The sequence below is a fragment of the Saccoglossus kowalevskii genome, chromosome 3 (assembly GCF_978046115.1).
Source record: "Saccoglossus kowalevskii chromosome 3, keSacKowa6.1, whole genome shotgun sequence".
Lineage (NCBI taxonomy): Eukaryota > Metazoa > Hemichordata > Enteropneusta > Harrimaniidae > Saccoglossus > Saccoglossus kowalevskii.
Genome location: NC_140643.1, coordinates 8,893,263 through 8,911,077, shown reverse-complemented (window position 1 = coordinate 8,911,077; position 17,815 = coordinate 8,893,263). Strand labels below are relative to the sequence as shown.

Genomic DNA, 17,815 nt, shown 5'->3' with positions numbered 1-17,815 from the left:
GCGTATATCTCAATGGGTCTGTGAACAATATCTATATCACAGAAACGATTCAAGTCATCAATAGAATTCACAGTGAAATACGAGTGTGTATTTCAAATTTAACAGAGAACGGCAATAGTACACCAACCAGGTGAACATATAGTGCTGTTGGAATATTTCTAGAAGAAATCCTTACATGTAAACCAGGAATGGCTGTATGCAGCAATTGTTTGGTACACTGTCTGTGATTACTGCAGTGTTTTTGCTTATGATAAATTTTGTTTATTATTGGTTGGTAATTGTTTGGATATTGGTGGTGTAGGCTTCCAGTCTTAGGTAGGGATTGTATACATCTTAGTGTAGCGCCCTCTTGTGGCATATTGTAGGACCCTTTGTTTCACCATCTTTAGAGATAGGCAGTCTACTATAGACATCTTATCTGTTATATGGTATATCGTCTAGTTCATTAGAGACTTTTCTGTACAACCTTGTACATTCTTATAGCAGTTGTGTTGCTTGTTAAGTGTCATAGGAAATAATATACATATATATATATATATATATACATATTATTGTTAACTGTTGTTAATTCACAAATAATAAAATGGCTGCGTGTACTACCGATATTACCAGTGTGTCTGAAGTACCATCAGATTGTATTTCATTAGGCAAAGAAGACACTGTAAAACGAAATCCAGTGAAAACTGTGAATACCATAGAGGAAGAACAGAGGCGATTGAAAGCCAGCAGGTCAGCATTGAGTGGAAAGGTCACAGAAAAGAAACACCAAATTGCTGTGTTGATCAAAGGCAAAGGTAATGTACTTAAAGTGAAACTGTTGTTAGATGAGTTGGAGAATGCCTATGAAAAACTCAGAGCTGCTGATAGTAGATACCATAACAGTTTGGACGAAGAAGAAAGAAAACAAGATCACACTGAATGGTCACAGCCACACTTGGTGCAGTTTGATCAATATAGGCAAGAAATGCAGACATGGCTGCGTGAGAATGAACAGCAGAATTTTTCGAGTGAGGAAGACATAAAACCAGAGGATAGTGTCTCACAAGCTGGACATTTGAAGCGTAAAACATGTGGTTCAAGAGTCAGCCGATCATCATCGCGTGCTACAAGTGTTAGGAGTGGTGCATCAAAGGTAAGCGCCCTGGCAAAAAGAGCAGAGCTTCTTGCTCGTGCGGCAGTACTGAAGGAAAGACAGATATTAGAAGGAACATTAAAACAAGCAAAAGAAGAAAAAGAGATGAAACTGAAACAAGAGGAGGTGAAAATGACAATGACTATAAAACAAGAAGAATTAATAATGGAACAAGCGTTGGAAGCCTTAGATCTCAAGACAGAGATTGCTGCAGAGAATGCTAGGATAGAAGTGTATGAGCAATTTGAGAACAGCAGCGAACTTGATTGTAAATCTCCAATTCCATTTGACATTCCACTGCTATCACATACTGGTGTTCTAGAACCAAAACAGCAAAGGTATTTAAATATATCAAACAAACAGAGGCTTCAAAAAGGCAACGGTGAAGAGCAGTCATGCAACCCAACAAGAGTAAACCATCAATTGGTATCTGGTGATGCAATTGAAGAGACCCCTAAGTCTGACAAAGAAACACATTATACAGGTAATGGCTAAGAAGTGTCTTTAAACTTAAGTGGACCTAACTGCCATTCACTAATTGATAATAAGTCTGAGTCTGGAAGGAGTAGCTATAGTGGTCATAGTTCTCAGAGCGACCAAGATTTGACTGCAGTAATACAGCAACAGAATGAAGTTACCAAATTGTTAATAGATCACAACAAGCATGTAACATTACCACCACAAATAATAGAGCCGTTCTGTGGAGATAGTTTGAAGTATAAGGCTTTCCTACGTGCTTTCAAACATGGAATTGAGAAGAAAATATCAGACCCTGAAGATAGATTATACTACCTAGAGCAGTATACACGGGCTGAACCGAAAGAAATAGTTGATAGTTGTATATACATGAATCCAGCACTTGGTTATGCAAAGGCCAGGAAATTACTTGATGAAGAATATGACAATTCACATGTTATAGCGAGGGCATATACCAAGCAAGCAGAGAGTTGGCCAGACATAAAAGCTGAGGACAAACAGGCTCTGAAAGACTTTTCACTTTTCTTAAGCAAATGTAACAATGCAATGGAAGGTGAATTGCATCTAAGGGAATTGGATCACCATAGAAACCTTAAGATGTTAGTGGATAAGTTACCTTACAAGATGACGAAAAATGGCGAAGAACGTCACAGACTATACTTGTAAAGAGACCAGTCCAATTCAAAGACTTAGTAGATTATGTCAGTCAAGAAGTGAAGGTGATTTCTAATGTTCTGTTTGGAGACATAAGTGGTAGTCAGAGCAAGGAGAGGGGTGTACAAGGTAATAAGAAAACCTATGGTTCAAAGAAACGTAATGTTTATGCCATCAATACTGAGAATACTACCACATCTGAAGCAAGACCCAAGGATCAACAGTGCTATTGTTGTTCGAAAATGAATCATGAATTAGACAGATGCAGAATCTTTGCTAGCAAGCCATACACTGACAAGGTGCAACTGATAAGACCAGAGGACTGTGTTTTGGATGTCTAAAAAAGGCAAGTCATCTAGTTAAGGACTGCAACAGGAAGTTAACATGCGACAAGTGTCAGCTGAAACACCCCACTGTATTGCACAGAGAGAAACCCTTTGTTGAGACAGAAGCCAAGACTGTACAAACCTTGGTGGGCATGATAGATGCAGATTGTCATGCAATGGGGCATAAAGACCTTGCTGGTAAACCCATCATAATTCCAGTGAAGTTAAGGTGCAAGGCAACAGGAATAAGCATAGAAACATACGCATTCATTGACAATGGCAGTAACACAGTTTTCTGTACAGAGAGAATTAGCCAACAACTGAACATTAGCGGACCAAAAACCAAATTAAACATGCGTACTATCAATGGAAACAAAATAACGGACACTCATATGCTGAGAGGATTAGAAGTTTCAGATTTAGATGGACATAATACAATCGGACTCCCAGTAACCTACACTCAGAAGGAGATACCAGTGTCTAAGAAAGATATACCGTCACAAGCTGACATATTGAATTGGTCATATTTGCGTAATGTGCGACTACCTAGCATTGAGGCAGGCATAGATCTTCTGATAGGCAACAATGTTCCTAAAGCCTTTGAACCATGGGAAGTTGTCAATAGTCAAGGTGATGGTCCATTTGCTGTACGAACTGTTCTAGGGTGGGCAGTGAATGGATTCCTTACAGGGGCTGGAGAGACCAAGGATGAAATGTTTATCACGGCTAAAGTGAATAGAATACAAGCTAAACCATCATTTGATAGCCAGTTAGTTGAATTCTTTAACCACGAGTTCAGCGAACGAGTCATAGATGACAAACCAGAAGATTCTGTGGAAGACAAGAAATTTATGAAGATGATGGAAACAGAATGTCACCTTGTTAAAGGTCACTATCAGCTACCGTTGCCATTTCGTGATAGAAACCATGTAGTACCTAATAACAGACCTGCCATAGAACAACGGTTGAAACACCTGAAAAGAAGGTTTGTGAAGGACCCTGAATACCAAGAGGAGTATACTCAGTTCATGGATGGTATACTAGATAAAGGGTATGCTGAACTAGTTCCAGCAGAACAGCTGTCAAGTAGAAAAGGGAAAATATGGTATCTTCCTCACCATGGTGTACGCCACCCACAGAAAAAAAGGCTACGTGTAGTCTTTGACTGTGCAGCAGAATTCAGGGGTACATCATTGAATGAAATGCTAATGCAAGGCCCAGATTTAACCAACTCATTAGTAGGAGTACTTACTTGGTTTCGACAAGAGCCTGTTGCGCTTATGTCAGACATACAAGCTATGTTTTCACAAGTGACTGTACCAATAGAGGGCAGAGACTACCAGCGCTATTTATGGTGGCCAAATGAAGACATCAATGAAACTCCACAAGAATACAGAATGAAAGTGCACATATTTGGGGCTACCTCATCGCCTAGTTGTGCGAATTATGCTTTAAGGAGAACAGCTGCAGATAACAGAAGCATAACAGGAGTATGTGCAGCAAACGCAACAGAGAAGAACTTTTATGTGGATGACCTGTTGAAGTCTGTATCAACCGTAAAGGACGGAAAGACATTAGCGAGTAATCTAATAGAAACCTGCAGTAGAGAAGGATTTAGACTAACCAAATGGATAAGCAATGAGTGTTCTGTGTTAGAATCCATTCCATTGGACGAGAGAGTTAGTGAAGTCAAAGACTTAAACCTCAGGAAAGATAGTCTACCTGTAGAGAAGGCACTTGGAATGATGTGGAATGTGAAAGAAGACACGTTTGGGTTTAGAAATAACTTCAAAGAGAAGTTACCTACAAGGCGAGGGATCCTAGGGGTCATAAGTTCCATATACGATCCACTGGGATTGGCAGCTCCTGCGATGTTACCACCTAAGATCATGTTGCAAGAACTATGCAAGCTGAAGATGGACTGGGATGAAGAGATTCCTGAAGAATATAAGAAAAGGTGGAAGAAATGGTTGCAGGATTTGCCAAAACTGGGAAAAGAATTTACTGTCAATAGATACATGAAGCCGGAGCTCTTTGGTGAGTCAGTAGAGACTCAGCTACATCACTTCACAGATGCCAGTGATAGTGGATATGGAGCAGTGTCGTACATAAGGATGGTGAATTCAAAAGGACTTGTGCATTGTGCCTTCCTAATGGGGAAGTCTAGAGTTACACCATTGAAACAAATTACCATACCACGCTTGGAGCTAGCTGCAGCAACAGTGGCAGTTAGAATGAATAGATCATTAACAAAAGAATTAGATGTGAAGATTGACAAAGTATACTTTTGGACCGATAGTATGACAGTACTAAGGTATATAAATACTGAAGCAGCCAGGTTTCATACGTATGTAGCTAATCGTGTTGCAGTTATTAGAGGAGCAACACAACCGGGACAATGGTTCTATGTAAAGGGTGCTGATAATCCAGCTGATGAGAGCTCAAGAGGTCAGCCTATCGAAAAGTTTCTTAGGAATAAACGATGGTTAAAGGACCAGAATTCTTATGGTTAACACAAGACAAGTGGCCAATGAATACTCATGATTTGCAGTTGGAAGAAGATGATTCTGAATTGAAAAGAAAGTCAGTAGTCAATGCAGTAGCCGTGAATGGTACCCAGCATCCAATGTCCAAGTTAATAGAGCATTATTCAAGTTGGTTCAAATTGAAAAAGGCGGTTTTTTTAGATCATCAAAATTAAACAGTTTCTTAGAAACCGTGTCCTTAAGAGGAAAGAAACTTCCAGTAAAATGTTGACAACACAAGATCTTCAGATCGCAGAAAGAGTCATCATTGAATTTGAACAAAAGGAAGCATTTCCTGAGGAGATTGCAAGTCTACAAATTAAAGGCAAGACAGTGAAACGTAGCAGTTCTATCTATAAATTAGATCCATTCTTGGGAAGTGACAATTTAGTGCGAGTTGGAGGAAGACTGGGTAACGCTATGCTGTCAGATGAAGCAAAACCTCCTTTGATCTTACCAAAGGGAAGCCATGTTTCAGAACTAGTCCTTTGTGAAATTCATGAAGATGGAGGTCATTTTGGAAGAGCGTATATACTTTCAAAGTTGAGAGAACGATATTGGATTGTACATGCCAATTCAGCAGCTAGAAGAATGATACACAAGTGTGTAATTTGCAAACGCCATAGAGCAAAGGTGACAGAACAGAAGATGGCAGACCTGCCTGCAGCTCGTCTGAAAACTGGTGAACCTCCATTTACCAGAGTAGGTGTGGATTACTTTGGCCCAATACTCATCAAGCAGAGGAGGAGCATAGTAAAAAGATACGGTGTGATTTTCACATGCTTGGCTATAAGAGCTGTTCACATTGAGAAAGCTGACTCGTTGGATACAAGTTCTTATATAAATGCCTTGAGAAGATTTATTGCTAGAAGAGGGCCAGTAAGAGAAATGCTATCCGATAATGGTACCAACTTTGTCGGTGCCAATAGAGAGTTGAAGGAGGAAATAGGAAATTGGAACCAGAGCCAGATCCAGGGCTTCTTGCTTAGAAAAGGGATAGACTGGAAATTCAACCCTCCAGCTGGATCACATTTTGGTGGTGTCTGGGAGCGACAAATACGAACGATTAGGCAGATACTACAAGGCATCACCAAGCAACAACAGTTAGATGATGAGAATCTGCAAACTCTACTTTGTGAGGTTGAACACATCATTAATAGCAGACCAATCACAAAGCCATCAGACGATGCAAAGGACGATGGGCCACTGACTCCAAATATACTGCTTATGATGAAAGGGATATCACTATCTCCCTGTCTATCAGAGACAACTGATTTGTATGCTAGAAAAAGATGGCGTCAAGTGCAATACATGTCGGATATGTTTTGGAAGCGTTGGGTTAAGGAATACTTGTCATCCCTGCAAAAGCGCCAGAAATGGTTGAAGTCAAAGCCAAACTTAACGGTTGGTGACATAGTACTGATCAGAGAAGAAACAACTCCTAGATGTGCATGGCCACTGGGCAGAATCATCAAGGTTATGCCTGACAAGAAGGGATTGGTTAGACGAGTTTTGTTGAAGACTGGTCACAACGAATTAGAGAGACCATATGACAAACTCTGTGTCATCCTGGAAGCAGAACAGACAAACCCGCTGTAAGAAGTTGCAGTGATAACAACGTTCTCAAGCAGTGAAAAATCTAAGTCACTGTGTTCAGCATTGGTGTTATGGAATGAAAGAGGAACGTGGTAAAGCCACTGGCAATGGCAGTGCAAAGGAGGAAGAGTAACTTTGTTTAAGGAACGGAGGACTCGAGAAGAGGTAAAATTGGATGCCGGATGAAGATTCAATTTCTCGAATTTTCGTACTCAGACTGTAATTTGTGTCTTTCTCGATATTTGAATTTGTTCTGTAATTTGAGTTTTCTCGTATTTGAGTGTGTAATTCTCATGTTTCGAATTTATCGTGTTTCAAATTGTTTGTATTCGATTTAATATGTTTTGCCGTCGTTTTATAAGATGATATCGTTGGAAATTGCCGAACTTTAGCACGCTATTCGTCAATTTAGGGGCTGGTATGTAGACGCCAAAATCGTATATAGAACTTTAATTTAGTTTGACCTCGCTTGAATTTAGTGTTGAACGACAAGCCATATCGAACCTCAGAGCGTAGCTGCCGGGTCGTGTTTATTTTCACTAACTTAGGGGTTCAGGTTTGTGTACAAGATGGCCGCTTAGATATCGACTGTGCTGTGCAAGTTAGGAAACAGAAAATTGTTTTATGGGTATTTAGACGTAGTGCGAGAACTGTAAAGACCTGGAGAGAGTATTGTTTTTGAAGAAATAAATCGACAGACTTGTGAGTACTCTGTAGCGTGTTGTTTTGATGTATTCGTCGCTTGTCAAAAGATCGACGACCCAACCACGCCGCCGAATGAAATTGCGTCATCGCTACGTCGTGTGCCTTATATAGACGAATCTGTGTTCGACTTGTAGTTATAGGACCTAATGTACTGTATATAAAACGGACTAAGCGGAACATAGGATATGCAGTCACAACTTATATCTCTTCGCATTGTTTCAGCAACAATAATAATTTCACAAAATCGCCCCCCCCCCCCGTCTAAGACCAAACGTTGAAACAAACAAGCTTACCGAGTGATCAAAATAAATTATGATAACTGATAATCGAAGTTCAAGCTGAATATGGACGTTAAACAACGACAAAATATGCTGCTGCCCGCAACTCAAAGTGAATATATGGTCACATGATGCAGGCATTATTATTATTACGTATTTTCATTTATAGCAGATATAAATCACGGCATATTCTAGAATTTGATGACGTCTTCACGTGTTTCTATTTGGGTTTAATATGATTGTTACTTACACTTAATGCAATAATACACTTTGTTGCATCGTGCGGTAATAATAATACAGATATTTTGATGAAACAAATATTTACACCATTTGACACTATTTCCGATTCTCTAAGCAGGTGTTTCATTTTAAAACAATTATTAAGTTAGTGTTAATTAACTTTTTATTGTGATACCGTGGTCTTCAGATTACCATATACAATAACACCAAATTTGTAACCATAACAACCGTTTTCGCTTCATTTCATCTAGGTCGTTCTAGCATGTAAGTTAATCTACATTAGACCATTGACGAATAGTATTATTGATCAAAAAAGCATTTACGACTTTTGGTTGAAATAACCTGAGTGTTGTTACAGTTGCATGCTCAACGTGCAATTATATTACCTTCAATGTTCAGTTGAATCGTTTGAAAAGAATCACCATTGTTATGTCATTGCCTTTTAATTTCCTGTTCTATCAGATTGAAGTATACGACCTATCTACAATACTTTGCACAGTATTCGCTACATGACGTCATAGAGCAGACTGGCAGTCGACAGTATCCACAATTAGGAAACTGCTCAATTCCAGTTTTCTGGGTGTCCTTTCCATTCTGTTCAGTACCATGCCGTCTTAAATCACCATTGGTCGATCGGCGTATGAAATTAAGGTTTGAAAACGGAAGTGGAAACGATAATGCAGACACCACTAATAACAAAACGAGCATCAGTAGTGCAATCTTGACAACGAAAAGGCGATGTTTAATCATCTTGTCAGTCATGCTACAAAAAAGGAAATACGGAGCAGTTAATGATACATGTGAGCGTATTATGTAACGCTCTTCATCCATGAAAGATGATTTGATAAACAACTATAGTGTCTCACTGATCTATATGCTTATTCTCCCAGCCTGCTGAATCTACCATCTACTAAGTATGTAATAACCATACTTATACCCGAACGCAATAATACACAGCACAACTTTAGAGCGGATATAACACGGGGGTGCAGTTGCTACATAGAGTGCTCAAAAGTGTGGATAGTGGCAAAATCTATACCCATATTTATACCAAAGTACCATTTCTGTCATCACTGTTTATTCCAAATAAAACAGTTACCGTATTTGCTCTATTAGAAAAGCATCTCCAGTTGCGTTGTATATTGATTTATTAAAATATGTATTTTGACCATAGAAACACCCCTGACACTTACATAAAAGCATATTATTAACACAATATTCAGGTTATTTATACCTATTTTGACCAAAAATAAGAACGATTCTTTTTTACTCAAAAACCAAAAAAACAAGACCTATTTCAAGGGCAGGTCCCAATTAGGCAAGTTCTATGTATTTTTCCCCGGGATATAATAATACATGGTAAGAAGCGTATATGCCCGCAGTGTACGCAATTATCGTTTACATGTGTACTTGTTTACATGTGTACGTGATGTCTCCATTGAACACTGTGGCCGTTATACTTTTTACACTAACAGAAACAGATATAGCAGTGAATATCACAGTGTACGTCGACACGACACTTGAGCATTCACACTAATAACCTAATAACAAAGACAAGATCGAAAGCAACACAGGAAACTGACAACACGCAATACTATTCAAGCAACGTCATATCGGCACAATGACCATTCCATATATGTATCTATATCTTTTCTACTCAGAAGACTATTATTATAGTGATAATTGTTCTACTTACCGTTAACTCACTATTTAAATGAAGAAGAAAACGGTGAATAGATCATATGATCGGTGCCTGGCATGTCATGGTACTTTGGTATATTGTTCATAAGGTGTCTTTGATATGATCGAAAAAAGGTTACCACGATGATATCAATACAACAGTATGACAGAAACAATACTACAAATCTCTATGAGTGATTCAGTGAATGGTATAAACTCCACACAACACAAATCATTGAGTGAAACAATAAATGTGTGGGTACATGATCGTCGTCGGGTTCACGTGACGATATGCTAATTTGTATGCTAATATGGATGTTGGTTGTATTTTTTACTTTCGGCTCTGGAAACTGTCGCCACGTGTGAATAGAATATTATATTCACTAATTTATTCAGAGGAAGTGATTCTCTGTTACTTTGAGAGTACATTTTTCTAATACGGTTTGCAGGACTTATTGTCAACAGATTTTTTTATGGAATTATGTTTAGCATGGTTTAAATTGTTTTTATGGGTTGCGAAAAGTATTGATGATTGATTAGTGACATCATCGTAACGACCACTAGCTGGAAAAGTTACGAACACACCAATAATCATAGGATCATGTGGGCACTTGCCATGGTTTCACATGAATAGTTTCAGCTTTGTATTGTTCAGTGATGTCATAAGCTGTACACTGAAGATGCAAATGTAATTATTAGTACTGAGAAACATTATTCAACTGTTTATCATAGAAATATTATTAAATTAAATTAAAAATCGGATTTATGTTAAATTGAATGATCCTAGTATACTGACGACGCAAGTGAGACATTACATTCAATCGCTTTATACATATTTATAGTGTGTCTAATTCAACATACTTGTCAGCATGTTTAGCATATTCACGTATTTCTAGTGTATCGTGTCAATCCAACCAAAAGCTTTTATATGACGGGCGCCCATCAACGGAGACAATTCAAATGGTTTGCTTTACTGGAACTGTTTCTTTCGCAACGACGATGTGTGAGAATGCTGGTCTGGCGCAGACTGAAAAACCATGGTACTGTATTTTTAGAAAGAAACTTTTAACTGGGTTGGGTTCCTGGTTGATGTCTGAGTACAAACACATTAATCTATGTAGTTAATATGCATAGCCAATGGTATGGCGTTGATATTTGCATTGTCACTGTCACAAAAGTTAGCACTACACCTCCATGGTAAGTGAGTTTCTTTTAGAGAAATTCCTTGGATTCTCATTTGAAGCATGTCCTATGAGTGTCATAACTGCTATGCTTTATCACTTTAATGTAGGTTAAGTTGTTATCGAACATTTCGATGAACTAGGATGCATCTGTGAGTACATACTTGGATAAGTTTCTCATTCATTTTAAATCTCATTTATTTGTTCCATGATTACATCTCTGTAGTATAAACCCCTGTTAAAGCTTCTTACGTTAAAGCCAATCTCAGACAAGAAAATGTCATCTCACTGTAACCAATCAATCAGTGTTCGGTTCAGGGTTAATTGTTTGGAGATCTGTTGTAGTGACATGATTGATGTGATGTTACACATAGAGCATTATTGACTTAAACATGATAGCATAGTATCAATTGTACAACATAACTATTTTCACATTATTAAACACGAATTCTAAATGCCATGTTTACACTGTAGTAAAATGATTATTAGTGAGTGTCGCGATGACACAATTTAGCATATTTTCTTTGCTGTCGTCGCTTATTAATTGTAATGAACATTTGAAGCAATTTTATATGTTTTTATTAGCAGTGTCATAAATGTAAGAAATAAATATCAAATCTCAATCCACTACGTCATACATGATTCTTATGAAAACCCAATTTCGATTACATACGAATAAACTAATGCATAACCTCTTTGTCCCAAGAGACACCACGCTGTCGATACTCTAACTAAAACTTCATGATATGTAATCATGTTGTATCATATTACCAACGATGTCCTCACTGATTTATAATGCACACTCATACGTGCACATCTTTTTGGGATAAAGCACAAGTACTCGTTGATGTCAATTATTCTGCTTTGTCGCAGAGAATTGATTGATTGCAACTTTTTTTTTTACTTTATCAGAATTGTGCAGTTTTTCTACGTGAATATCGTCGTCTGATGTCATATTTCATTGAATTAGTTTGTGGCGTACATATACAGAGAAAACTAACAATAAGACTAAAAAGATAGGTTCAATGGATTATTCTTATTTAGAACAATGCAATATTTACACAGTACATCTTTGACGCATTGTCTATGTATGACTATTATATTTACCATCAGTCATTATAATACAGGGATTGCGTTAACCCCATATTTTGCTTCCCGGACTCCAATTATTGAAGAGGGACCCAGTTTTTCAGGCAAGCTGGGGTCCAATCTCGAATAAAGTTATCCAGGGTCAAATTTCAATTTCTTAAACTTTTGTAAGTGGGACTCGTCTTGCCGAGACACTAGTGCAAACCCTGTAATATGTAATGTTTTACCAATCGATATATACAGGCATGCAATATACTACATATTTCTGAATGCGTTGTTATACCTGGCTGTAGTCATGGAAATATGTATTGATACCTTTATCTGATTCCCCTTCATAACATGACTAGTAATCGCAGTAGCTTGATTGAAAGATTATTCTGTGTTAGCATGACGAGACTCTAAATGCTATGTAGTACGTTTTGGATTCGTCGTTGTCACTCGATTTATACAGTATTGATATGTATGCAGTAACAGAAATAACTGATTGTAATACAATTGTATTACTAGTCTGAGATACAAGGCAGTATTTTATACTCAAAACAATAAACTGTCAACAAAATCAGCTGCTCTCTAATTAGTCTGACTGCTAGGTGTTAGGGTTGGGTATCAGACACAATCTCATAAGTAAATCCGCATTGACTCAGCAAGTTGAGTTTCACATTAATGTTATTTTTGGCGTCAAAATGAGATAACTAAACACATAGTAAGGAAATGTAGGTTCGTAAAGAATTGAAATTGATTGCACAAATAACGGCGACGCTAATTGGAAAAACAAACTGAGTTAACATGATACAGTAATTTATAACACACAAGGTAATACTGTAAGTCCACAAAGAAACAATTACCAGTCAGGGTGTGTTAATTAGATTATTAATGACTCTCAAATGCCCTCATTTGTTAATCAATGTGATAGGAATCGTTAAATAAAAAAAAAACACACAGTGCTGATGACGACCAAAGATTTTATGTTTTAAACAGCTTAGATGAATAACGTTCCAACCACAACGCTGTCTTACTTTAAGCTGCAGAGATGTAGCTAGCCATTTCAAAGCTGCTTGTATTGTCTACAAATCTACTATAAAACATTGGATTCGCGCTTGATAATGTAGGTAATTTAATTCCAACCCTCAGGCGAAAGCTAAATTTGCTTTAATTATAATTTACGGCGGCGCTGTTGCTAGTAGCAACACCGTACGATATAATAGAACATTGAGATTGGAGTCCTTAGGCTTGTTACTGAATTTACTCGCCTGTTTCTTCATCCTTTGTGTTAGTTTATGTGTTCACATCGACCGTTACTCAGAATAATGACGCTACAGCAGACTGATGAGAAATCGTTAAATGTCTTTGTTCCGGACATTGAATGTCGCTGTTATCGCTCCCGACGTGTTTATGTGCAAATTACTAGCGAGTACTGAGACATAGTGCGTCCATGTCTATCAAATGGCAGTGCCCCCTCTCAGTGTCAACCATGCCCGGTCAATCACACACACCTGCGAATCTTACACAAGCTTTCCCAAAGTCGCACTCGTTAGTAAATAAATCTAGGCCAATAGATTTTGCCTTTCTATTGATTCTGTGGCACACTAACCCAGTGTATGGGGTTGACCCTTTTTGGTATTCAGTCTAAGGAAAGAGTTAAACTGATGTAATGCTCTCCAGGTTTGCCCCTTGTATTGGTAAATACTTCCATGTTACATTTCTGTTATATACATTTAGATATAAATTGACTGCAAAATGACTTCTATAGAATGTGTTGCCAATATTTCAGAAATACATTTGCACTTCGTAGAACAAAAACAAGATTTATTATTATTCACGGTCTTTTATATTCCCTAATAATTAACATATTTACTAATAATTATTATATTTACGAATAATTAACATTAACGTATTTGTTGAACATACTAATAAAATCATAAATCATAAATTAACATGTACATGTAATTTTCAATTCTATTTTGAGAATAAAAAAATGAATAAAAACATAATTTATCCATAATCACGTTGTTCAGAGAAAATGAATCATTCCCCACACTATTTTGTTGCTATGTGAGTGTTGTGAACTGGTTCACACCTAGTGATGCATTGTGGGTTCTAATAATTTCCAACTTAGTACTTGTGAACTTTACCAGAGTGCATACATGTAGTACTTCAACACATGGACGCGATGAATTTACTTGATAGTACTAATATGTCTGTCGATCTGTATTCATCTCACATTCAGAGTTAATTTAACACCTCACAACTTGGAAGCAAAATAATGCAATTAAGCGATTACACAAACACTAGAAGGTGTGTAAGTACACAAAACGTTAATCTCAAAAACTAACAAAATGTTACTGCGTATTTTTTAATTGAATCACAGTATTCTTCAAGTAGGAAGCATAAATGATTATAACAAACATTATATTACATACATCGTCGATAAGACAATTAAAATTACGATTTACAATTTGTGGAATTCATTACCAATATTCTGCCAAAGATATTGCTTATCCTGTATTATATATAGAAACTACGTAAACTGACATTCCATGCTACATCAACTGATGTGAACATGGTCTACATCGTCTGACACACCATCGGAATATGTACAAGAACTAATTCTTATGACACTCCATTAGACTCTGTACAAGGACCTTATCTGCTGACACGTCATCGTAATCTGTACAGAGACTGTATTTGTTCATTCGCTATCAGATTAAAACATTGCATATAGCCTATTAACTGACATATTTCAAGACGACGGTATTTTTTGAACACCACACACACTCAAAAGCAGATTTACACTGAATATCAAATATACAAAGGGACCTTGTATGGAAACGTTGTGAGGATTTAATTTGTTGATATAAAACAATTCGTGCTTTTATATAAAGTTAGTCCAATGGTTACCAATTTGTGGTGAGTATGTCAACACATTCCTAACTTGTAAAACTTCTTCATTTTAAAAATGTGATGTGTTGATAACAATGGAACATATTATTATTAATATGATTGATTTATGACTTTATGAAATTAGTTTGTATTTAACCCATGGTAATGTTATACTATAGAAGAACACTGATATAAACAAACCTGATACACTCTTCAATATAAAAACTGTAAATATTGTTGCAAATTTGTCCATTGCGGTGCTAATAATACGGATATGCGTTCACCAATGGTTTGATTGTGTAACGTGTATTTTGTGATATTATGCCACAGAGTTGTGTACGTAATGCCCAACTCTATGTAGAATATAAACGCACGGGATTATCATACGCATGTACTAGATATAACAACTGACAGTTGTAAATCACACGTCAGTTTACGATCTTGAAATTCATCTAACCTATGAGAGAACTTTAAACACGGTAATAATAGATGATGACATTCTGAGTAGAAATAAATCCCAACATACTTTTTCGTAGATTGCTGTAAAAGCTTTACTACTGAGCTGGAGATAAACACGTAAATCTAAATTATATATATAGCATATACCACTTGATTGCTTTAAAATTAGTATAAAATACGTTGCTAGTATACGAAGATTGTAGATCATACTGCCTGTATAGTGGCAAACAATGGGTGTTCTTATAATATAACTGTATTGAAGAATATAATGGCGATGTTTGCGTATGCAGCTTCAATTGGGACATTACAAATAAAGTGCTAGTACTGTAATGATTGTTACACATATATTGCGTGAGCTAATGTAAATTTCTAGCTTGTCTCATTCATCATATATTATTTGTCCACAGACCGTGTAAGACAACTTAGAAGTGCCAGTCTCCCAATATAACCAATCGTTAAATGCAAGCCAAAATTTAGATTAATGTTGTTAGTGGTTATTAAAAAAACACATTTTATTTCATTTTCAGCTGAAGAATACTAAGAATACTTACTTTTTTTCAAGCCCATTATAGAGGTCAAAGCATGTGACCAAACGAAATTTCAGATCAAAGTGGTTAGTATGCTATTTTTTGTAAATTGGTTATGGCTATATAATTTCTATCAGTGATGTTTATAGAACGCCGAACTGTCTTATATGCAGTCCCGTAGTTATGTGCCCGTGGGTCCATAGCTTTTCTTGTGTCGGTCTTTAGCCATTTCTGATGTATTTTATGTCATTAAATCTGTTATTTTTAGATTTTAGGATTTCTATCGAAACAGAAAGTCATTTCTGATGTATTTTATGTCATTAAATCTGTTATTTTTAGATTTTAGGATTTCTATCGAAACAGAAGAGCTATGGTTTCTTTCATAGACTTGGGTAACACAAACATGCGACGCCAAATGACATAGCAAATAAAAGTCAATAAAAGTACACTAATTTCATATAGCACACAAAAGAAACTAACAAAAATCGATAGTATGTTTATTAAACACTCACCAGCGCAACAACTGTGACAAAAAATTATCTGTTTGTTATTTAGTTTGCTGAACCGTACGTAACTCTAGTGAGAGCCATTTTCTCGGGGTCGAACGAGGACAAGTGGAATTTTATTTCCAATATGTTTTTGGCTATTCCTTGCTTTGCAAACTGTCTGTATCAGTGTTCTTGTGATGTAAGCCGTGATTGTTGTTCAGGCACTGCACCTGGTCAACAACGATTCATTTTTTTGCAATTCTTCAGTCAATCTCTTTCCTGACTACCCATCTCCTCATCGGGCCAAATCTATTACGCCTTGCCAGGCTCAAATTTCCATTCAATCAGAAGATTCCAAATAAAAATTATTTCTCACAAATGCTAGAGGGCGCTATAGTTGAAAATTGATCTGCGATTCAGACATTCACTAAAAGTTACTATTCTTTTTACTATACACACCTAATACGCAAAATAACAATAGACTTTGATCAGGTTTTTTTTTTGAATAACAACCTCCAACTCAGGCGATATTTGAAGGGAATGGACGATATTACGTCGTCCGAATCGCACGGTCCCGTGTCTTCGACCTATAGGCTTGGCAGAATAAACTTAGACCTTGGCTAGCGAAGATGCCTATACACACACAAAAACATATTTTGTGCACCTGCTCAAACATTAAAGACATAACTCTGTTGCTAGTCGCATTGGGTTTTGATAGTGATTGATAGAATAAAAGGCAGCATTTTGATATCAATCATCTGATAACATATATCAAACTATGACTAGCTTACATTTCACAGATACGAGTGATAAGATCAACGATCTACAACTATAAATCTCATTTCTTTGAAAACACATGCCTACGTTAAGAGAGAAAATATAATCAAGTATGTTGTGTTATTATATAAAAACAGAACACGATAAATTTGGTAAAAATCACATTTTTAAATTTACTATTTCTCAATCCTATCAGATCGATTCATTAGATGTGTCGCATTAGATGAGTTCCGGGTATATTAAAGTAAAAAAAAAGATATACAAATAATTAAGTCGCACAATAATGACAAATAATGTTTACTGGCGGGAAAAATAATTACATATATTGAATGTTCCATTTTATTATTAAATAACGTGTACAGCTATCACAAAAGTTGTTGGTAAAAAAACACAATAACAAACTACTAACAAGTAAAGTTGGTAGCTTCATTCGCGATTGTTACCTGTGATATCATATTAACAAATTCCATAGATAAAAGTTCGAAAATGTGAATAAATATTTCGTAAATAACCGTTGAATTAGCGTAGTGTTACTCAATGTATGTAGAGGTCATAGGTCAATTCTAGAAGGTACTTGTGCAAGCGATATCGTTTTTAAAACATTCCAAATATGAAATAGCCGCCAATTCTGCTCAAGTTTAAATAACACATACAACTGCATGGTTAGGTTACCGACCAATGTCAAAGTAACACACAATCGGGCGTTGTTCGTATTTGCATGTGAGACTCCCTGAGTAAACAAGCCCTTAGATATGTTTTCTTTTGTTTCATCACACACATGGAAAAGATATAAGGCAATGC

At 36.7% G+C, this 17,815-nt stretch overlaps 2 protein-coding genes across 2 annotated transcripts; both read left to right on the top strand.

Annotated features, from left to right (window-relative positions):
- The first annotated feature begins 2,765 nt into the window (after nt 1–2,765).
- Nucleotides 2,766–5,102, top strand: LOC146747458 (uncharacterized). The gene has a single exon (XM_085496653.1). It carries the CDS (start codon nt 2,766–2,768, stop codon nt 5,100–5,102), a length of 2,337 nt encoding a protein of 778 aa, XP_085352779.1.
- Nucleotides 5,103–5,339: 237 nt separating this feature from the next.
- On the top strand, nt 5,340–6,713 carry LOC102802836 (uncharacterized). Its single transcript, XM_006811319.1, has one exon. It carries the CDS (start codon nt 5,340–5,342, stop codon nt 6,711–6,713), a length of 1,374 nt encoding a protein of 457 aa, XP_006811382.1.
- Nucleotides 6,714–17,815: the final 11,102 nt, after the last annotated feature.